The following is a 24,219-nucleotide window of genomic DNA, read 5'->3' on the forward strand; positions in this document are numbered from 1 at the left end:
CCCTCAGGACCTCAAGCTGTTTTAGCAGGCAGTTCCTGTGACTTTCTCACCCAGGGCTTTGCCACTACTAACCTGCATCTTTTTTCCCTTCTGCGTTGGCCAGATGGAACTTACACATGACAGTCTATGAAGACTTCCACTGGAGCGGTGCTTCCTTGTACCCTGGGGTAACTGCACTACCATTTAACAGGGTTTTAGACACCCCAGGCTGACCTTCAGATGTTCCTGATGATCCAAAGGTATAAAATCAGACTGCTCTAGCCAACACTGTTAAGAGTATGGTGAACCAACCTGCTTTACAGAACACATTAGGCTATGGAGAGCCTGTTGAAGGGAAGTAACCATATTTTTGATCTGATGTTCTAAATAATAATAGATAGTGGCATATTTGAGAAGAGCACGATTCTGACGCCTGGGGTACTGCGCATGATCCTGACTGATCCTATTTATACTAGTGGGAATGATGTTTTCATCCATGGTTAAAGGATCCTGACAAAGAATGGTGGAACCAAAAGTGGACTATACTATTTCATAACTGATGTTTTATTCAATTAAGTTGAGGACCTAATTGAGGGCATGAGTCATGGTGTGTTTGGCATGACACATGGAAGGACTTTAAGTGCAGATACAACCTACAGGTTCTCCTACTGCCCAAAAGCAGCTCAGAGCCCACTCTGAACCTCCACAGCTCAGCTCTAGGAAGCTGTCATGCATCTCATGGTCAGCACAAACCAGACTATTGAATTTCTCTCTTGCTACCTGTTTGATGTGAGCAACTGTGGAAAGGCCTTGGACTTGTGACTGCAGCATGGAGAACACTCAAGGGTTTTGCTCTCATTTCAGCAGGTGCAGCTTTCAAGTCCTTGAAAAACAAATGGTCATTTGCTTTCCTGGTCACCTCTCACTCAGCTTTGTTCTTGCTGCCATTAGAAATGGCACAAAAACTAGTGACAGGGAAGGGCTTAAAATAGGGCTCCCTTTCTAACCAGAAAGGTTTTGATGAGCTCACAATGTAAGTGCAAATCTCAGCTGTGCTGGTCCCATGACATCACAAACCTTAGGCATAGCAAGTAGCATTCTTGAATGCATCAAAATCTTGTCTTTTAGCATTTAATGCGAGACATTACAAACTAATGAAGAGGAGAAATGTATGCAGTGTTGCTGTAAACCAAATATACAGATGTAAAATAATTAAGAATAAACTGCTCCATAAAAATGCATGTCAATAAAACCCAGTCTGGTAAAGTGATTTATGAATAATTTCCTAGAGTTACTAAAAAGAATGATTTCTCGTTTGAGGCTCTGGAAGTCTTGAGTCACATTTTGTTTTCTTTTAAAAAAATGTCTTAAAACACATGGCTTTACAGCTGCTGCTTGGAAAATATACACCTCCAAAGTCTGACTTTCATTTAAATACAAATGTACAAAATGTAAACTGAGACAATAGAGAAATTTACAAAACTTTTCTTTAAAAATAATAAAGACAAAATTCAGTTCTAGTATGATGCTATTTAAATACGTGCAAGTAGTCATGTTCATTGAATTTCTATTGCAATGTTCTAAATAGACAAATTTGATTCACACAGTCTTGAGTGCCACCTCCAAAAACAGACCTGAGTGGAAAGTTCTTCTTAAAATGCGAGGCTCCACTGGAAGGAATGGATAGAAAATCTCCATTTTTGGGAGATCCTTTTATTTTCACTCAACGGTGGAGACTCCCTCATCCATAGAAGCTCCATAGATTATAGTGGAAGGATGCAACACCTTGCTTCGTAAAACTGAGTTGGAACTAGCTGCTTCCAGTGGAGTTTGAACTTACGTGATTTGAATTTATGTGGTGATTTAAACTGGCCTTTGAATTTGGAGAACTCTTTGAATTGTTCTGATGCTGCAGAAAGAGGAAGACAGTGACAATTAGATTCCCCAAATAAGCCATGCTTTCTTTTACGCCGACATCGTTCATTTTGTGGTGATAGCGTACTGACTGGACTGCAAGGCTTTCGTTTGAAGATCTTTGAATGTAAAATATTCTTCACTTTCTTACCTGTGTTCTCTCTAGGTCAGGAGGACCATGGCAGTTCTTGAAGAATGTAGCAAAGAAGTCTCACTCCAGCTCCAGGAATCAAATCAATTCACTGCAAAATGTCAGTATCTGCTAAATCTGACTAATACAGAAGATACCTGCTAATGCTCAGGTGTGGTTTTAACCCTACAGAAATAGATTGGTCTAAGAGCTTTATTTAGATTATGAGTGGTGCCATAGTGCCTCAGGAAAGCTCTATAGCACTTATTCTCTGGTCTGCTCTGTTCTCTAGAGTCTTTGTTTCCTGCCATGACTACTTCACTCAACATTTGCATTTTTCTTTTCTTTTTAACACATAAATCAAAAGTTTTCACAAGGAACTTATCAAAGCCATACAAACATTTCAAAAGGTATTTTAGCACATCACTAAAAATTAGTTTGGGTAAGAAGTTTTCAACCACTGGAAACAAAGCTGATGAAAAATGCTGGAACTTCCTATGGTAAAAAAAATCACAAGACTTAGGTGGGAAACCTGGGATAGGCAGTGTTAGCCAGGAAATTACCAGGTAACTGTGACAGCAAGCCTCTCTAAGACATACTGTCTTTCTCCTACAAAAATATCACCAGAACATGGATGGGCATCTATGGGAGGTTCCTTGTCTTAGACATAAAAGATCTCACCTGTCGTTTAAATATTCTCTGTAGCAATCCTTTCTTGGGTGGCTCTGGAGGGTAACTTTTGTTTAGGTCTGGTGAAATAGTACCATTTGGTCCAAATACATTCAGTTCTTTGAAACACTCTGTTTCTATCATCTAGTGGAATAGAATAAGACAGAAAAAAGGAAATTATGCATCTGTATTAAATATATTCCAGTTGCTCAAAGTCAGGATCAGGACCAGCAGCTTGAGCAATACGTTAGGAGAGTTAACAGCTGAACTCCTGCTGGTGGCTATAGAAGGCAAATAGGATGTACGAAAAAGAGAGGTTGAGTCTGCTCTGCATCATTGCACATCAGTCTTATTAGATGCTGCCCCATAAAGCTTTCTGTTCTTTTCTTCAGCACTGTGGAGAACACTGGGTAAAGACAGGCACACTCACAAAATCCCAGTTATTAGCACCCCTCTGCCCAAGTGGATCTGCTGTTTGATCCAGTGTCAGCTTATGAAACCCACTGCTGGCTGTGTTTTGACATCAAACAGAAACAAAGACCCAAATCTGGAAACCCTGAAGCAGTTGAAGGTCCAGAGTCAATACTGCTGCAGCTGGGACCTGCTGCAGGTACAAGGCAACGAGTGAGGTCAGGGTCACCAACGGAGGAACCTCCCATGGAAGCTCCTCAGAGCTGCTGTCAAAACACCTCTGTAGAAATCCAGGAGAAGGAAGTACAGTGGGATCCTTGCCAATTTACACAAACGTGCAGAGCCAACAGATACAGTCACCTGAACCTAACATCTGTGGTACATTATAGATCTTGAAAGAGGCCATTTGTAACTTATAAAAGCATTAGAGTCTGGAAAGTTATCCAGTAGCCATATATTAGTGGAAATATACAGCTCCTCTTAAACCATCTGTATTAGGGGTTTTATTGGAGTAATTTTACTATGATACATCCTTACCTCATTTTGCCATGGAATAGACACTGATCCTGTGGAAAACTTGGAATAGAAATCATCATCTGTTTGGTCCAGGTTAACTCCTTTCACTGTGGAGAACTGCTCGATGTCTAACACATCCTTGCAGTACACTGCTCTGGGCTAGCTCAGCAGACAAAGGGGAAAAAAAAGCAAAATAGCAAGAGAAAAAATATTTCTGAGGCTGATCATGTGTTTCATTCACAGATTCAGTCAAGTGAGAACGCCTAACAACAAGTGACTATCTGCATCCTGCTTCTCTAGACTCGCTCTGCCCGCATGTTTATCATCAAAGGCTGACTTTGCTTCAAGCATGTTAAGCTTCCCACTTTGAAGTCTTTAAATCATCAGCGCAGCCGAAGTGGTTTTAGTCATCCACCATACCATATGGTTAAGAGGTGAGGGGGAAAGGACAGACAGAGCAAGGAAACAAAAATCAAATCCTTCGGTAGTCTTTTGTTTTAGAGAGGGAACAACAGAAAACCAGAGTGTTTATGAGTGACACACTGGAGACAGCTGTGAAAAGGGACCTTCTGCTCAGGTAGCTGGGGAGTTTGCAGCTGAAAAGTTTAAAGGAGCGTATACTAATTGCTAAAGAAAACAGAAGAGGTTTGGCATTTTCCCATTGTTTTTATTAATAGCTCAGCTGCTGGAAGCTGTCCAGAATCACCTCCATTAACTCTTTTAGCTTGACTGCCTTTCTTCAAACAAATAGTCATATGGCTTTGCCTTTTGAAACTACTCAATTTTCTGGGATGACAGAGACAGGACTCTTTGCAGTGATGCTGTTTCTAGCTTCTGTTCCAGCAGGTAGCCACAGAAAGGAGAAATAGTCCTCACTGGTACCTGTCATAGTGTGGTCACCTGCATGCCTGGAGAGCTCCATCAATAACACATTTATCCCTTGATGCACTGGGATAATCGAGGGGTGGTTTCTGGGACCAGCCTGACCTGCTCAACTCAAGCACGTGTTGATCCCACTGTCTATCAGGACTGCACAACCCAGAGGTCCAACCAGGCAGTATTTTATCTAGACCTGAGCAGTGTGACCAAACAAATCAAGTTATTCCTGATGGAAGTTCTATTTGCTGAGGCTGCATCCCTCTGCATTCCTGACGGCTGCAACCCACAACATTTTTGTGGAGACAGAGTGGTCTAGAAGAGGATGGAGAGACATGGGTTAGATTAAAACCTTTGCCACTGGCTATATAGCTCTGGGTGATTCCACTGACTTCAGTAAAGACTTGGAAATCTATGGATGAAATGTCAAATAAATTAAATTAGGGGCAGCTCTTGAGTTCCCAATAAATAGCCATAAAAATTTATGTGCCTCTGCTTTAGCAAATATGTCTATAAGAGGTGCCTTCCAGGCCTTACATGCCACAGTTAAGCTTTTAATACGCTCTGGCGGATCCCAAATTTGAGCCCAGAATTTTCTAATTTTCTACATCAGAAAGAAATAGTAGCTTGTCTCCTATTTCTTCCCACTAAAGCAGGTCGTAACACCATGGGCTAATTGGCAGGAATAACTAGGCCGCATAGTAAAATGTAAAGCAAAACCAGAGCAGCTAAAGTAAACTTTTGTAGTGTTCAGACCACTTTGGTTTGGTTGAGTTTGCAGCAATGTGAACGAGAGCTGCCAAGATGTTACTTTCCTTAATATGTTAAAATGGCAGTGTTTACTTAGAACCATATGGGAACTTTAAGGATAGAGGGTCTAGCCAGAAAGAGAGCCCTGCAGGAGGAAAATAATCAGATAACTCTGCACTGGGGTAGAGACCGACACCACAAAAGGGTGGAAAAGTTTTGTTCTTGCCAATGCAACAAAGACTTCCAGTATGTGCGAGACTGGTGTGCAAACCCCAGTAAGGACTCAGTGTCGGGTTCCCTGCCCCACGAACACCAACAAGTTCAAAATGCTCTCTCAGGTCCAAGTCACCTCCTCTGCTCAGGGTGACACTTGATACCTGAACCTGGTCCAGACTCCCTGTACTGATGATGATCCAGTCCATTCCTCAGTTCCCTGAAGCTTTGGACTTTGTAATTCTGATTTCGTCTCAGCAGATAAATCTATGTATCTGTATGCATACATGTGGCTTTCACTGCTGATTATTCTGAGCACCACCTGGTCCTAAACATATTTATTCTCACACCACTGTTGGGGGTAAGGCAGCACAAAGGTTCCCAGTTTAAAGTTTGGGAACTGAGGCATGAACAGATCAAGCGGTGCCTCCAGTGTCACACCAGACGACTGTGGTAAAGTAAGTGGGAATGAATCAAGCCCCACCACCCCCACCCTGCATGCACATCTCTGCAGAGCAGCTCTCCTCTTCCTTCCCAGCCTGCCCACTACAGCCCTGCACCTTATCACATCTTCCTAGGGCAGCAACCCATACAGGGAGTGACGACAGCTCTAAGAGAGAAAAGTTATTTTAGAAACAAATGTCTTGAGAGAGGCCACTTCTTCCTATTGTACTTACATCAGGGACAAAGGGAGGATCCAGCATTGCTGCTTCTAACCGCTTGTAATTCATGCTCTTGAAGAAGGGGTGCCTCTTCACTTCTGCTGCACCTTCCCCTTGGCATCCCAGCCGCTGCTTCACATCTTTGGTGAGGAGCTGAAACACATCAAGAGGAATGGTAAGGATGTCGGAGAAGCAAGAGCTCCACAAAGATATTTTTATCTCCTGTTGGGTTTGAATGTGCCCAGAGGGAAGCACAGGAGGGAATTGTAATTGCTGTTACTTGATGGCCAAAGTTAAATGGATTAGGACTGCACTGCTCTACACTGGTGAAACCCTTTGAAAATTACCTCCTATAAAGTGTTTACAGTCAAAACAGAGACTGCTGCTTCTGCTTACTTTCAGTAAGCACTTTCAAAAAGAGGTCTGACATATATAATAATATATATACATGCATACTCATAAGTCCCATGTGCTCTTTCTCAGGTTTGGTTTTTTTTTCATGTTACTCTTGTAAGAATAATTTTCCTGTGTTACTTAGGCTGGGTGACATCACCATCAAATTGCATTTCCCTCCACCCGCTGCAGTATATCCTAGCACATCACACAACACCAACCCATTGAACCAACCCTTTGTGCTCATGGGCCTATCTCTGCTGACCCCAAGGGGACTTTTGTCCATGGAGCCAGTATCAGAAACCATCCTCAGTTCAGCCGTGTTTGTTTTCAGAGAAGGGCAGAGCACCTAGGTACCTCTGATGGAGCAATGGAGACAAACTGAAATCAGCATCTTTGATCTGATTGATAAACAGGTCCACAAACACAAACACAAGGGTGGTAGGACCTGGAATGTGGATGGACCAACTGATCTGCAAGACCAATGATCTGCAAGTTCAATGGAAAAACAATTCTGGCACAGACTTCTTGGTGGATGAGGAGACAGAACACGTAGCCAAATCTTCACCAAAATGTCTCTTCTTTTAAATCATACGCATAGAATCAAGTAAGCTAACTCACTGTCTGAATACATCACATCTAAACAGTTGAAGAGAGGCATAGCTGAGAATGCAAATGACTAGTGCAAAAAGACCATCCCTTGGGACAGGGACCTTTCTAAATGTACCACTGACTGCAGGCAACTGCTAAAAAGTGAAGGTTTACAAATTTCTTTCCTTTTATTTTTCCTTCCATTCGTCTTTGAGGATGCCTACATGATGCTCTCTTACATAGAGGAGGGAAAGCATAAAAACACTGGCCTTTTTCCAGAGGAAGGCTATGTCTTCCCAGACTGGGCCTACACCACTGTCGCGCTGAGAAAATGGTAGTGGGGCCTGGCCAGTGCCAGGGCCTGGCCAGTGCCAGGGCCTGGTCAGGAGCGGCAGAGCTGAATACAATAACAGCAAGACCTTGCAGCACCTGGCTGAGGCTTGCTTAGGAGAGCAGGAGGCAAACAGCTTTGGGAGGGTCAGAGAGAAAAAGAAGTGTTTTAGGAAGTTTTTCAGTGCAGCACTGCAGGAGGTTGGGAACGGGGAGCCAGGCAGCTTCCTCCACTAAGGCAAAGTTGTCTGGAGATGTTGCCTGTAGGCTTTCCGCTCAAAGTACGCCCCAGTACTGGTGGGTTGTGTTGCTGCCTCAGCCACATAATCTCTAGGAGCAGGAACCTTGAAAGAACTCTTTGTTGCTCATGGGAGGTCAGTAATCTTTCCTCTGCTGTTTGTCTAGAGCCGAGTTTTCTTGTCCTTATCACTGATTTACAGGGTCACAGCTCTTGAGGCTTCTCTGAATGCTCTGCTACCCCCTGGGCATCGGTGGTTTTCTTATCTGACTTCCACAGCCTCCTCAGTTCTGCATTTTTTTTTTGCTAGGGGCCTCATTTCCAGCCTGAGACAGGCTCAGGATGCACCGAGTATGCAGAGCTCATCCTTCAGATAGTCCTGAGCAAGCTACAATGGCAGGGGCCAAGCAGCCAGAAGAGGTGGTGAAGGGGTTTGTGGGACATAAAGAAGTCTTCTGCTCAGCTCCTTCTGCCTCAGCAGTAGCAATAGCCAGAGGAGACTGAATGGATTGAGGGATGGGGGAAAAGCTGGTGGTTCTTGCCACAACAGCAATTTCCAGCTTCTGAATAGCAATGTCCCTTTCTTCCTCAGAGTTTCCTCTGTTTCTGCTGCTGTCTAGGTGGTGACATCTGGTCTGACTGATCACCACGACTGGTTGGTTCATAGATGGAAGAAGACTTGAAGAAACACCTCTATGCCTCACCATCCTCCGAGCATACAGATTCATGGGATACAGCACTGTATTGATCCAGCACATAGGAACATATATTTCTCAGGGCATTTCTCTAGAGCTTACATTCCACAGGTAGAAGGAAAGAGGGATGTTTTGCTTTCAAAGAATCACAGAATACAGAGTCACAGAATATTAGGAGTTGGAAGGGACCTCTGAAGATCATCCAGTCCAACCCCTGCCAGAGCAGGATCACCCAGACCAGGTCACACAGGAACATGGCCAGGCAGGTTTTGAAAGTCTCCAGAGAAGGAGACTCCACAACCTCTCTGGGCAGCCTGGGCCATGCTCTGGCACCCTCACAGTAAAAAAGTTTTTCCTCATGTTCAGGTTGAACCTCCTATGCTCCAGCTTGCTCACATTGCCCCTTGTCCTGTCATTGGTTGTCAATGAGAAGAGCCTGGCTCCTTCCTCCTGACACTCACCCTTTACGAATTTATAAACATGAATGAGGTCAGCCCTCAGTCTCCTCTTCTCCAAGCTAAAGAGACCCAGCTCCCTCAGCTGCTCCTCATAAGGGAGATGCTCCACTCCCTCCATCATCTCTGTAGCTCAGCTGGACTCTCTCCAGCAGTTCCCTGTCCTTCTTGAACTGAGGGGCCCAGAACTGAATACAGTATTCCAGATGTGGTCTCACCAGGGCAGAGTAGAGGGGAAGGAGAACCTCTCTCTGATCTACAACCACCCCTTCTGATACACCCCAGGATGCCATTGGCCTTCTTGGCCGCAAGGGCACACTGCTGGCTCATGGTCATCCTGCTGTCCACCAACACCCATAGGTCCTGTTCTGCCTGGAAACCTTTCAGGTTCTTGCATGAGAGTTCAAGCTCTCATGGTCTCGAGAAAAAGGTTTTTGTTGTGGATTTTTTTGTTATGTTTTGTTTTGTTTTGTTTTTAAATCCCAACGGTAATTTGGATTTAGCCTACATGAGGAGGACTGCTTTGGCATTTCCAGTCAAGGTCTGCTTTGCTCTATTGTGGCTGGGCAGAGAAGAAAAAAGTTGTTTTGACCTTCTATTCTTATGTTGAGAAGACTTTCTTGACATGTGGAAAGAAGAATCTGAAGGGAGAAGGATTACTTTTACTACTTGTGGCTCTGATATACTTTTGGAGCAAGTATAAGGAGCAAGTTGTAGCAGGAAGGGGTAGATTTGGACTTGCCTGTAGATGATAAAGGAGACCTCTGCAGTTTCTGCTCTACAAGCCAGGTGTGAAGGGAAGAAAGGGGGTTACTGTCCTCTCTGTGCAGCCAGAAATTCTCCTGCCTCTGGACTAAGTGGGAAGATCAAGCTGATCTGGAAATTTACGGTTGCCAGGCTGTAAGTGTTAGAAGTTGTTTGAAGTATGTGGTCAGAAGATAGGGTAGTTGAGGACAGAAGAAGCCTGTCTGGGGATTCCTGGACTCCTTCGTGATAAACAAGGGACTATTCAGGAACCTTGTATCCAAGGAGGAAGTCTCTGGGGCATGAATGCAGTTGCTGGTGGGTGGCTGGCCACTACAGACTGAAAGACACAAAAGAGAACAAGCCACAGGGAATGGGCTGGGACTGAAAGATCACAGAAAGGAGGAGATTCTCCTGCAAAACCCTGCTGAAGGGGAGCAGCTGTCTTCTTGAAGAGAGTCACAGGAGTGTCCCAATGGAGAATAAAACCAAGAAATTAATGGAATTTGGTAAGCTGTAGCTGCAGCCAGCTCTAGAGATGGCAGCAGATGAAACCAAGCACTTCCCCGGCTTCTGTTATGGATATCAAGTGATAGCATGCACTAGAATATTTTCCAGAAGGGCAAGTCCTTCCTTTCTCCAAACAGTAATGAGTCTTGTACCATTTCCTGCAGCCCCAGCAGCTTTCTGCAATAGGAAACGTGTGTAATAACTTGAAATACGGATCCTTGAAATACAGAAAACAGAGATAACTGCTATATGTTTCAAGTAATCTCTACACTTTTATTTAATTCAGTATCAAAGGATGTATTTAGTATGAATAGAGAGCAGAACAAAAGCAACTACATCAGGCTGATGACAAGCCCTCCTGGGACAGTAGTGCAATGAGCCAATCAAACATAATTTATGTGTAATTCCACAGCCAAAGTCTATGGAGAATTCACAGAGCTTCAGATCTGAAGATGGCTTAGGCCATCCAACCACGTATGAAGTTGATATCAAGCAGCAGAAATTTAAGTCCTGGTAACAAAGGCTTCAGATGACACTGAATATGTGGAAATGAGGGCAGGATTTAGTCTACAGAGTTATGGGCAAAGCATGGCTAGCATAGGACTTTTAAAGAAGAGTCTTGAGTAGCAGTGGCTAAGCTACATTAAGAGCTTTTTCTTGATACAAAGAACTCTCTGATACTTGCATGTCACTCATTCGATCCCCACTGGGGGTACAAACTCTGCAACATTTGAGACTTTTTCCATGGCTTTGTTTTGCTTCATTTACAAAAAGAAACAACTGTTGTGAGGATTGCTAAAAAAAGCCAACAGTCCCCAAAGAACTGCTTTATTTATCTTCATGTGATCAGTCAGTTCATATCCAGATCATACATACCATGTCATAAATAACTCCAAGGCCTAAGATGTTAGTCCTAAAACTCTAGGAGTAAAGGAAACTTTTTGTATGAGAAGAGTGCAAAAAATTGCTGCTCGGGAAAGAAGAAAAGGGAAATGGTAAAACCACTTCCATTGATCCAGCTGATCAAGTAGCATAAGGGATCACCTAGATAAATTTCAGCCCTGAAACAGAAGTAAACATACTATTTTTAACAATTTTTAGAGAACAGAAAAGTAATACTGTGGTCACCTCTCAATTACTAAATAAGACAAGACAGTGGTGTGAGAACTGGAGATGCCAGACTGACATAAATGGCCGTATACTGCACTGCTTGTGCTTATGAAATCACAGCCCAATCCAGCCAACTGCAGAGTCAAACCTCTCTCAGGTATGGTGATAATTAAGCTTATTGCAAAGGCTTACTACAGAAGCTTTATTATTATTGTTATTATTATTATTAGCAATAGCAATGATAATCATTTGAAGAGCACCTTGAAGTGTGTGAGGTGCCTATTATCTTTTAGTTGGTTGGGGAGGCACTTTGGGAAGGGAATGGAGATCAGAATCACAGAACAGCTGAGGCTGGAAGGTGCCTCTGGAGATCAAAAATCCCTCTGCTCAAAGCAGTCACCTACAGCAGGTTGGGCAAGGCTGTGTCCAGTTGGATTTTGGATATCTCCAAGTATGGAGACTCCACATCTTCTCTAGGTAACCTGTTCCAGTAGTTCACTGCCCTCACCATGGCAAAGTGTTTCCTGATGTTCAGAGGGACCCTCTTGTGTCTCAGTTGGTGCCCATTGCCTCCTCACCTGTCACTGGGCATCAAACCAAGAGTTTGGCTCCATCTTCTTTGCACCCTCCAATCAGAGATCCCTTTTGTGGAGTAAAATGGAAGCTGCAGGAATAAAAAGCAGCAGGACGACAGTCTGCGGGAAACGCAGACAGTGACAGAGTGACAGAACAGTGCAGCAAGAGGGGCCCATCTACCACTGTTGACTTGAATGCACTTCAAGTCACATCTTTGGATGCAAGACTGCACTTGTCAGGGAAAACACGCATGTACATCAATGAAGTACAAGTCATAACAACAACAAACAGGGAGCATTTCCTAGAAAGATTGGATTTTTTCACAGAAAAAACACACCATGAACCAGTTATGTTATATGGGAACTATGGGTTGGGGAGCTTCCCAGAAAGCCAGCTGCCCCTGTTCCTAATTATTTATTATTCATCTCTGTTTCGGTCCAAAATGAGGTCTGATTTATGGGAAATGACTTAGAAAATGAAACATGGAAATATGGGATGGATGATGATTAATGGAAGCTATGATATGTGCCTGCAAAAATGCAAAGGGCATAAACATCCAGGAGAGGAAGGTTGACATGGGGTGACACTGAAGGGTTTTCCTATGAGTGAATGAATGAAGATAATATCTTTCCTGATGGAGATGCTGTTAGCTCATGGAGTAAGCTTTGACGAGGTTAGGTGACATGGTGGGAAATGCGGTGTTCCTCACTCCTGCCCTGAAGAGTCCACTGCAGGAAAGCCTTTTGTGCTGGCACTTTGTGAAAGCTCAATTTATATCTATGTACTGCTACTTTATGCTTAATTTTGCAGGTATGATGAGTACTTCATCATCACTTCTTTGCTTCCTTGTTGAGATGCTGATACAAATCATCAAAGTTCTGGTTTTCAATACAAAGAGCAAAAAGAATTTGAGGAAACATGTTTGGATCATGCATTTTTAAAAATAACACTTGATAAAATAAATGACTTTTGGATGGAAAACCACAAATGCCATCGTGCTCAATATCAGAAGTAAGGCTCTTCCAGCCTTAAGGCACAGTAATTTTAATGCATTAATGTTCAAAAAGGACAGGGTTATCTTTGGATCCATTAAGAGTTTGCACAGACCACCTAAATAAATATGCCACACAATTGGACAGTGAAGCAGTAATGATCAAGTTGTCAGGAATGATTTATTTATAGTTCATGCTTCCCTGAAGCAAGGGACTAAACCAGATGACTTCCTGAGGTCCCCGACTCCCTGAAACCATAGACTCTATGGCTCGAAGATGAAAATGACCACTACACAATAATGACCTTCACTGTCTACTCCCCTGGGAGCAGTAGGTCATCTCCAGCACTGTCCCATCAATGCTACAGTTAATTCTTCTCAGCTTTAAGTTCTCATGGGTTGGTTATTTTCAAAGTATACTTTCATTCTATTATGCCTCATGCCTGCAACTAACTACAGAACAAACAACAAAAACAATTTTTGCCTCATGACATTTTCATTTCATGCTAACAACAGGACATGCACAAACTCTCTGCCACTCCAGCAGATGCTGCTCCTCACCTGGTGGGACTTGAAGTGCTACTAGAGAAGAGATGGCAGGCAGTTTGAGCACATGAAATGGTCTGTAAGAGCCTGTGGCTGTCCTAGATCCTCCCACGCCAACTTCACTGGGGGCTCTGAATCGCCAATTAAGGGCAGTGAATGGCCTAGAGTATCTATCAAGAGTGATGTCAGTTAATTACTACCCCAGGGACTCAGCAATGAGTTGGTGCACTGTGAGTTAATGACTTCCAGGCGTGATACTTGGCAATAACACCATTATTATTTTGCAAGGAGACTCCAGTGTCTCTTCATGAAGCCAGCCAATCAGGATGTTGTTGATATGCTGTTTGCTTGCCTGTTGCACAAGATACTGGTGAAACTCTCACTACCTATTTGCTGACCTTTCTTTCCCTTCATTTTCTCTCTAGCAGTATACACAGATATGTCATTGTCTCCAAAGGAGACTTCACTCTTTAGCAAACAATATCAAGAAAAAGACCACATCCCCTTCCAAATTACAATTCAGCCTTCTAAAGATGGATGTCAACAAGACATTGAAGAATTCAGACGCTGCTTTGAGATTTCTCAGAGGGTTTGAGGATTTCCATTGTCAGACATGGCTATTGTGCTACGACAATGACTCCCAGCTGAAAGAGTGAGAAAACATTTTAAAGGGCAGTTCAACAGTATTAAAAAAAGCTGGATACCCTGGTACCCCAGGGAAAGGCTGCTAACAAAGTTAGTGAGATGGGGTGGGACAACATTTGAGTGTCCCAATAATTTCATTGCATAATCTTTGTCCTGCTTACCCCCAGCTCCCACCAAAGACAATGGAAGCATGGGGTTTTCAGTTCCTTGCAGGAGATGAGAGTCTTGCATCATCAAGTCCTTTTTATTTTCTTCTACAAGATTATAAAAGACAGAAATGCATTCTTGACTGCAAACTCACATTCAGAGTCTCACGAGAATAGAAACCGCTCCCTTGGCCATAAAACTTTGGAGAGGACACAAGATGACCGTGATGAATCTCATGGAGAAGCAAGCACAAATAAACACAATTGGAATGAACAGAGAATGCAGTCATCCCATCAGCAGATGAGCTCGGTTAGTCCTCATCTGCAGCCCCTCTATGGTTTTGTGTTACTGCTCAGACTGTGCCAGATACAGTTTGCTAACAAAGCTGCCACACTGGGCCTTCAAGCCCCTTACCATTTTACAGATGGACTTGGCCTCCTCAGAAAACTTATGGGAGTAGACCTCCTCCGTCTCCAGCACTCTTCTGTCCACTTCCTCCCTCTTCACCTTCTCTTTCCTTCCACGAAACGGTGATTGCCCAGCAATCATTTCATAAATGAGACAGCCTAGCCCCCAGTAGTCAGGGCTGAGCGTGTATCTCTGGTTGTTCAACACTTCTGGAGCTGTGGAGAAGAAAGATGTGCCTTGTGGAAATGCTTCTTATGTACGTGGGCAAAACCCTTAAATTTCTAAAAGGCCCTTTTTGGTGACTCAATACACATGCACCGAGAATGGGGGGTAAAATATAAAATACCTCCTGATTTCTGTTGATGGCATTATAGAAAATGCAGCAGGCCACGTGCCATGTTTTTCTCTCTGCATGCCAAGCTACACGTGCATGCTGTCTTATGACTTCTCTACCAAGTCAGACCAATTGGAAAAAAAAGAAAAGTGGAAGCTAAGAATTAAGGACAGTGTTTCCAGTTTTCTCCATTTAGGGAAGAAATGACATAGAAACACACATCCTGTAAGCAGCAGTGACATTTCTTCAAAAGCAAATTCTGTCTTTCTGTTCAATTTATGACTTTTTTTTCCCGTCTCTTTAAAAAACAAATCCATTTATTTTGTGTCGGACATCCAGTGTGCTTTGGGCACACAGGCACTGTCTTGCTGGCATCCTCACTTCCGTACATGGGTACAAACACACACGGGTGCTCACAAGCACAGAGTCTTGCTGTGCACACGAACTTACTGAGATAACAAAATTTAGAAATGAAAACTGATTTGCTTGCTTCATTAAAGTCTCCATATGGTGTAACAGTGGCTCACATCAGCTAGTTTCTATTCAGTCAAATAAGCATAAGCCATTTTTACTCCAAGAAATATGCCCACCCAGAGAACGCATGAAAAGAATTACATTGAATTTACAAAACAGATGTAGTTAAACCAGGGATCTTGCTTTTTACCAACATACAAATCTCTGCTCTTCTTTTGTGCAGACTCCCCAGCACATAGGGGAAGACTCAAGATGATCGTGATCGAGATGACTATAGACAGACCCATTTTATCATAGTCAAATACATTTTAACTAGCAAAGTAGCAACTAGAAAGGAACCTTTATTTTATGCACATAAACCTCTTAAAATAAATCTATGCTAAAATCACTAGAATTCCAGTTGCTGCCTCCCCATTTCATTTTCTTTACTGATTAAGAGCTGCCATGGTCCATCCCTTTGACCACATCTGATTTCTACTAGCATGGCTTCTTGGTGGGTTGCTGCAGAAAACGTGACCGAGCTGAATTTTAATAGTTTTTTATTATTATTCTTCTTTAGCCTACATGGCAGAAAGATCTCCAAAACTCAAGCAATCTCAGCAGATTATCAAACAGATGAGGTACTGAAGACTTACCCATGTACCCTACTGTTCCTACTCTTCCACGGATGGATTCACCCTCAGGGATTTTAACAGCCAGCCCCAGATCAGATATCCTAATGTGGCCTGGAAGGAAAAAAGAAACAAAACAACACAAACCAGATATAATAATATGATATGAACTAATACATATTAGTCCAAAAAACACAACAGTTGTCATTGCTGCAATACTCTTGCAATTTACTGTTCAGACATTTTAAGAAAAGAGTGTTCTGCATTGCTGAGTTGGAGCAGTTTCATTGATAAGAAACCGAGGAATGATTAAGGGCACGACATCGCAGTGAAGTTAATTTTAATGGTGAGGCTACAGATTACAGTGGATTGTGTTAGATGCTTTAAATCCAACTGAAGAAAGGCAGTGAGGAGCATGCTGTGGGGAAGCATCTTGAGCTGACGATAGTGGATGGATGTGCTGACACAATTCTGTGACTCTCTGATGGCTGAAGGGGCTACGTCTGGTCTGCAAGTCAGCACGAGATTTGATTATTGCTGCCTTCAGCAACGAACGGGTACCTGGGTTTGCATAAGACGAGAGTTGGCTCAGCAAAGGATGAAGGTGCTTTTGAAAATGGAATAGGGAGCACAGATTTAGAAATCGCAGCTCCCTTAGTGCTGTGGCAGCCTTGCAACAAGAAGGGTGGAAGAAAAAAGGCAGACACCCCCAGCAAAGCCATGCTCTGGAGAGCAGACCCTGCCGAGCAGCACAGCTGTGTCCTCCCCTCCGTGCGGTGAGCTCCAGCACTTCACCCACCCCAGGACAGGAGTATTAGCATGCTCTGAGCCTCTTAGTCACTCCAGAGCATTATTTGTCTTTTTGCAATACATATCCTAAAACTAACTTAATCTACTTTACTGTGAAAGCATCTCTGTAAACCTCTGAGACTTACCATAATCATCTAGCAGGATATTTTCTGGCTTCAAATCTCTGAAAATGAAAGATAGTTGTTATTTGTATAAAGCTGGTTTTGATAACATAACCATACGGCAGCGAGTGAGTGCATTTATTGCTCGTAATAAACCAATTGAGTGTCAACTTAAACAGCAAGGAACTCATGAAACCCATGCACCCTTCTACAACTCATTTCACAGATAGACTGAAACCATATGTCTTTTTCTAAACTGGAGTTACATTTTTTCACTAAGCCAAGCTTTTAGTTCCTAATCTACCCTATAATGGACTCATCCATCTAGTCCTGTGAGCCCTGTAAACCAACCCTATAGTCTTGTGCGTTGTTAAATCTCTGTAACGTTTTCTGTTGTAAAAATTTTTATTAAAAAGAAAAAATATTTACATAAAAAATGAAAAATATTTAAATTTTAAAGTATTTTCTTTGCATATGAAAATGGAAATAGCAGTCTGTTGGGGTCACATTTTCTATGCCTGGCATCTGACTCAGACCAAAGATGCGAATGTGTGTACATGCACTTGTGCACGTGTAATAATTTCAGTGAGTTTGAAAAATGAGGAGCAGAGGGGGAGAATGCTGTGTCCAGATTAAAATACTCCTTACAAACTTTCGTGAAACTTTAGTGCCTATGCAGTTCAGAGCAATGCCATGAAAATCAGCAAGGTGGTCACTGATGTCAGAGATGTGGCTTTCTCTGGTCCCATGAAGAAAAAAAAAGTTCCCAAATCTGGCCAAGTTATAAACTTCTGACTAAAATAATCTCAGTTTTCATATATTTAGCAGACCCTTGGCAGGTCGTTCTGCTGAAAGGTTGGTCTGCACCACTCCTGCTCCACCAGTTGCTGCTCCAAGATGCTGCTGAGGTCAACCTCAATCCCCTCGTCTGGCCACGGCTGCTTCCCAAACCTGTGGGGCTGAGCACAACTTTGCAGCCGCCGCCGCTTGGTGCAAATCCAAAAAGTGCTTGGTCTCATCTTTTTTTTTATTTTTTAAGGCCTCCTTGCATTTGTGCACCAGCTTGATCCTGTTAGCTTCCCAGCAAGACACGTTTCTTTTCAAAGAGCAAAGGGAAGGGGCGTACAAGAGAAACCCGCGCACCAGGAGATCCGTGCACTGCACAGAGCCTGAGCAGGAGCCCACCCTGCGTTTCAAGCTGCACCACTTCAGTGCTGTGAATTTTTCTGTGAATGGAGAGGGGTATTTTACAGTTCTGACACTGCTGAGATTAAAATTTCAAAACTTGTCTCGTTTTTATTTATTATTTCAAGCAAGAACATAGAGCACTGTGAACAATCTCCTCTTCTTGCTTGCTCCAGACCCTCTTGACCTCCCAAGATAAACTTCACTGGGTGCCCAGCGCTACCAAGCCTGCTTTTCAAATAAACAATAGCGAAATGTGAAGGGCAGTGGAATGAAGAGAAGCTGTGATTTTGTTTAAGAAACCACTGTGGGGTTTCCCTGCCTATCAGCAGGAGGTTTCCAATGCTGGAACACCACAATTGAGGGCATTTCCTATTTATTTTGAAAAATTTATTCTGAATCCCTTAAGAACTCTTCTCTCAAAGAACTCAGACTTCATTAGTTACTTCGTCTTCTGCTCCAGCAGTTTTTAGTCCCTTAAAGCTGTGGCCAAACGACAAGAATCCTGCATGCAGGTTGGGAAATTTTGTCTTCGAATGAGAAAATGAGAGTCCAGGAGGACTCTGAGACAGTCCTTACAGTCCTCTGTGATTTAGGGCAACCAGAGCAGACTTTCCTTTCCCCCAGACATCAGTCATCATCTCTGTTTTCCAGTTTCTAGTTCCTTGGGATCAAGGCTCGCTTCCTTTGCATGGTCAACACTTCCAAGGATGCCGTGGTTTAGGGCTCATGAGGATCGTGATTTTTGTACTGAGATGTCAAGGAGAAACAAAACTCCCTGGTGGACACAGTTACATGCAAAGCTCCTTCCCAATGGCACAGATTCCCTTGTGTAAACTGGCCTTGCCTAAATACACTGAAACATAAACTGCTGGCACTGCGCCCACGCCTGATGGGCCATGGGACATTGTTTGGTTGTACGGGGCAGCATAAACAACTCAATTAATCACGGTGGACAAGGCTTTACTGCATATTTGTGTAATGCTGAGGACAATGTGATCTTGATGGTGACTGGAGCTTCCAGGCACAGCTACAGTATAAATAAAAATAATTAAAAATATGTATAAAAACATAAAAATTTAAACACATTTTTTACATATATATAAATAACTGAAGGAGAACCAGCAGCTTTTTATGTTTGCTTTCCATGAACAATCGACCCGTTGACCTTTACTAACATGATGCAGTAAAGAAATACAACGCAAGAGCCATGCTTGGCAAGGGAATTCTGAATGAGATAAATCTGACTCCAGCCTGGTTGCTCTCTCGGGTCACGTTCGCAGCGTGCGTCACCGGCCCACGAGATGGGGATGTATTTTCCAGTGTTGTGTTTTACTTAGAAGCATTTTGTTCACAGAAAATGAAATTAAGTCTGAGGAACAAGTGTTTTGCGATGAATTATTCACCTTGAGAAAGCGGTAACATTTAGCTGCTATATTTTATTGACCTATATAGCACTTCTCACGGGTCCCAGAACACACTGTGGTATTACAAATTAGGGGTCTCTGCAGATGCTCCTAAAATACTGCTAGAAAATGTCACCCATAAGGGTATAGTATCATTCATCACCGAAATGAATGTGTCATTCGAGGTATAAACTAGCAGCTCTTTGAAGAGTAACATGAAAACAACTGCTTAAGGAAGTAGCATGCCATTTCTCTCATCCTCTGTTAAGTGGCCAGATCTAACTTGTTTTATTAGAAAGTGGCATTAGTATGGCATTTTACCAGCCACCTTATGAATGTACCAGTCATTTTCATCAATAAAGTAGGCTTCAGATCTACTACTTTTTTAAAGAAACACTATAACATATCTTGAAACTTTATTGAATGCAGTAAGATGGGTTTTTTTAAAGAAAAGGGAAGCCAGACAAGTCACTCATTATTTGACTTTTCAATTGACATTAAACATTTAATTCCATTTTGTTCCTTGGGAAAAAATTCTCCTTCTTGGGCCAATGCCAACTAAAGCAGCGCGTTATCTGCCTGCCCTCCTCATGCCAGCTTACAAGATCTGAGACAGAGAGACAACCAAGGGCCACTTTGCTAGAGATCTCCTCCAAGGAAAATCACAATTTCTATGTATACAAGCATATGCATAGTGCTTATTACACACGGGCATATCAAATGCTTTAGCGTGGCCTAGTTTTTAAAAATAGCATATTATTGCCTATTAATCATTGTCCTTGGAAGTTCCTTAAGCCATTTACAGGACCTCTTCCGCTGTGAATGCCAGCAGCAATGATTTCACAATACAAACATTTAATGTTGTTTACAACTACACTAGTCGTTGATTAAAAAATAGAAATAAATCCTCACAGAGCCACACGAACTCTGTCTGCAGCAGAGACATCCAGCAAGGAAACCTAGGATGGCCTGCAAAAGTGCTCGCATGGAGCCGTAAGCCAGGCTGGAAGTGGAGAACTGGAAACGTGTCCCTCTGGGAGCCGCCTGCCCAGCACCGCGCCGCCAGCGCCCTGCCCGCTGGCTGTCCCCACGGCGGGTGGGACGCTGCCAGCCACCGTGTGGTGCGGATGTGGCTCCTTCCAGGGCTGGCACGTTGCGGCCACCGGCACCATCCGATCCAGGTAATCAAACCGGTTGGTGTCCTAGAGTGGAAACCCATGCCCTGTGTCTCAAACACCCTCCTGGGCCAATTGCGCTCCTTCTGCAATAGGAGAGATGGGTTTTCCACATCTAAATGCTGCAGCCCCTAACGCAACATAATCAAATTAATTAAAGTAGAGGCTTGAACGGAATGATCTCCATTTCATTCCAACTAGAAACCAGATTCTGTAACGAAATTCTTTTAAAAGGAATTTCCATAATTTTCTTATGTCACCCAGTGCATGCTGAGCTAGGGTTTGGGGAGCTTTGTGTTGGTTCTCTCTAATTTAGACAGGATGTATTTAGTGGAGCAACTTCCATGATTCCTGAATCATACTGTATTTGTACCAGGCTCCGTGAAATTTCAGCCAAGGCACTGAGGTATCTAAGCTGTACAGCACCACAGTGAACAGGGGGGATGCAGGCAATCCTTTTCTACCCAGAAAAGAAGTCCTAAGACTCAAGAGAATGCTTACCTGTACACAGTATTTTCTCTATGTAGGTCTTCTAAGCCACAAAGAATCTCCGCTGCATAAAACAAAGCTCTTTCCTCCTCAAAGCCTGGGTTTCCCATGTTGTAGATATGAAACTTCAGGTCACCTCCATTCATTATGGTCAGAACTAAACACAGTGCGTCCTTTGTTTCATAGGCATAGGCTAAATTGACCTAGAAAAACATTGGTAACACAGTTGTGACAGTTCAGTCAGCTGCTAAGAAGAAAGCACTAACTTTTCATCAAAGATTTTATCTAAAAATGGAAAAACTACACTGACTGAATTTGATATGGGCCTTATCACAATAGCAAACTTACAATTTAAAAGTACAGAAAAATGAGATGTTACGATTTTATACATTAATTTGTTGAATCCAGCCTCCTCCTCATCTGAAACCCTCAAGGTTAATGCTCAGATAGCCTCACAGGCTGGACAAACATAGTAAAGCCAGACGTACTTTTCCACATAAGAGAAAACTTAATAGTCAAGGGAGTCTACACCTTCTGCTGCACTGTTTTGCCGGATAGCTCTCAAAAACCCAGCATCTCAAGCAGGATCCCAGGAAGGCCCAGATAACCCAGTCCTGTGGTGGTCAAACAGACCATCACTGAGGCATGGAGCTCAGCATCAACCTTGTGAGGCTCTGGTGGATGCCCCAGGAATGATCAGACAAGCCAAAAGCTACCCATCACTTTCAAGTATGTGCCATTGTCTTTGCTTCTGGAGAGATAAGTAAACCTCTTGCCACTGTTGCATTCATGGTGTTTCGTAAAATAAGTATAAAGGACATGACGGATGCTGAGATAACAATACCTTTCTTTTTTTTTTAAATCTAAGGCAAGTTTTTCGAGAAATACAAGAGCTGGTAGATCTCAGGAACGCCCTACATCAGGCAGACCAGCTCCAGGTCACTGGCTAGATGCTCCTACCAGCCAATCTCTTCTGATTTTACTTGGGCTGAATCTCCTTCAGTCTCCTCCAAGCTCGTCTCTCCCAGACACTCGGAATCCAGGTAATCACACTGGGTAAAAATAGCTCAGCCTGATGCAGCCTTGATGCAAGTCAAGGCTGTAAAAAATGCATCATGTTCCCTGGTAGGAACAGGCACCTTGTTTGGTGCATTTCTCACAGACCAGAGACTAAAATGAGACTTGGTAAAGCTGCATGGAGCAGGACTAAGGTGCAAAGTGAAGGGAGTCAGCTCCTGGCACCTTTCCTGGAGCAGAAGTTGGAAGAGACATCAGATTGAACAAGAAGAGTGCTCAGCAGGTGAGCAGGGAGTTCAATACTCACTACAAACTGACTATTGACTTTTTCTAAAATCTGCTTCTCGTTTAGTGCCATGGATTCGCCTTTCCTCTTTTTTATTCTCTTCTTCTCTAATCTCTTGCAGGCGTACATCTTCCCTGTCGCCCGGACTTGGCAAGCGCAGACCTGCGAATTGAAGAGAACAATTGCTGGGTAAAGCGAAGCAAACGCTGTGTCTGGGTTGCCCTTTCCTCCTCCCGATCTGATCTGATTTAGTCCTTTTAAGGTTCGAGACGGCGGCGAAGCAAATAAGGCACAGGCGGGGGCAGCTGGGGAACCAACTACTGTTTCCAAACCTGCTGCGGAATATTTAATTATTTAATGGTTTAATTATTTCATTTTCCTCCGCCTGCTTCCTATCCCACCTCCTTTTGTCTGCGCAGATCGCAATCTGCTCAGCCACAGCCCCGTCTGCGCCGCCCCTGCCCCTGCTGCCTAGGCAGCCACCTCCAGCCATCAGTAACACACAAATAAGGGTGGGACCCCCAATTCCACCGCGAGCACAACAGCCGAATACAAAACCATTCTCAAAAGTGTTCTTTTGAGATTACGGTGTCACGGGAGGTTAAGTACAACTGTCAGCAATTAATGAAAAGCAGCCTCTGTCGCATCAGGCTCCGGTAACCTGCAACGCCTGAGAAGTAAGAAACATTTTTAACAGAAACTTTCAGAATTACTCACCTCCCCAAAGCCACCTTTCCCCAGTACCCTGTACTGCCGAAACGTGTTTTTCGTTACTGGTTGTCTGGAAGAAAAGGAAATTAAGAAAAAAAAAAGTAAAAAAAAAGACACACTACATTTAATGCGCTCTCTGTGATTTATTTCTTTCAGAGCATACTTTTGAAAAGCAAAATAGATAAATATTCTATAATCACATTATTTCAAGGTAATCACATAATAGAATATAATATATAATTATGTAATTGCATTACTTCAATACTATGCATGGCTTGAACTTTTCAATTCCAACATATTAAGCTGTAATAAAATACAACACATTAGTGAGTCATCAGTATAATTTCTGCTAGCATCTTAGGAGGGGTCTGAATCTCCATTATCAAGCTTTGGCCTTTGTTAAGCAAAGAGGAGGCCTGAGAGCTTCCAACAAGGTATTAACTCTCACGACATATAGGAATTTTTAAGGGTAGTGTTGGGCTAACACTTTGTTGCTTTGTTTGGTCTTCAAGCTGAGAAAGAGAGATCCAAAATTCAATTCCTGACCTTAAAAAAACCCCAGGAATTGTTTCTTTCCTTGTTTCACATCAGTTTCCTGCTTTCTTTAAGGTCAAGAAGAAGAACTCTGGATTTGGAGAGATCCGAGTTTGTATCCACTGCTCCACCACCGAAGTTTCACAATTCCTTCAGCAGTCGATAGGACTATTCCTAGCAGCTTTGCTTCCCTCGGGCGGGCAGCCAGTCGGCAGAGGGAGCACAACAACGTGGCTGTTCCCACAACAGTGATGATGGGGTTGATGACAATAGGAATAAACGTTGAAGTGAATAGTTTCATTTATGGCTGTTATTGTTTTTAAAAGTGAGGGACAAAAAATATGCAGAAGGCCAAAAGTAGAAGAGGAAAAGACGCTATTTTCATGCGTCTGTGAAGATACTGCAAAAGCAACAATTAGCAGAGATAACTACATGCTCGACGATGTCCCTGGAATAAATGGACTGTTTGACTGCTGTGCTGGAGCCAGCAGGCTGTCAGAAGGAGCTGTTGATCACTCCATGCTACTAACATCTCTTTGCTAATCCTAAAAACAGTTCTCTCGGCTTCTTAAGCCAGACAGGCACAT

At 43.1% G+C, this 24,219-nt stretch overlaps 1 protein-coding gene across 1 annotated transcript in view; it reads right to left on the reverse strand.

The window, feature by feature from the left end:
* Window positions 1-1,288: 1,288 nt before the first annotated feature.
* The window catches only part of GRK5 (G protein-coupled receptor kinase 5), a gene marked incomplete at its 5' end in the record, with an annotated part of 47,597 nt that continues 24,666 nt past the window's right edge, over window positions 1,289-24,219 (reverse strand). Inside the window, 10 exons of the mRNA XM_010179051.1 lie at window positions 1,289-1,888; window positions 2,705-2,836; window positions 3,641-3,778; window positions 6,136-6,273; window positions 14,506-14,714; window positions 15,943-16,032; window positions 16,854-16,891; window positions 21,097-21,287; window positions 22,409-22,549; window positions 23,105-23,168. Coding sequence (XP_010177353.1) covers window positions 1,790-1,888; window positions 2,705-2,836; window positions 3,641-3,778; window positions 6,136-6,273; window positions 14,506-14,714; window positions 15,943-16,032; window positions 16,854-16,891; window positions 21,097-21,287; window positions 22,409-22,549; window positions 23,105-23,168 — 1,240 coding nt within the window. The remainder of the gene's footprint in view (window positions 1,889-2,704; window positions 2,837-3,640; window positions 3,779-6,135; window positions 6,274-14,505; window positions 14,715-15,942; window positions 16,033-16,853; window positions 16,892-21,096; window positions 21,288-22,408; window positions 22,550-23,104; window positions 23,169-24,219) is intronic.

Source organism: Mesitornis unicolor, unplaced genomic scaffold (assembly GCF_000695765.1).
Source record: "Mesitornis unicolor isolate BGI_N332 unplaced genomic scaffold, ASM69576v1 scaffold10932, whole genome shotgun sequence".
NCBI classification, from domain to species: Eukaryota; Metazoa; Chordata; class Aves; order Mesitornithiformes; family Mesitornithidae; genus Mesitornis; species Mesitornis unicolor.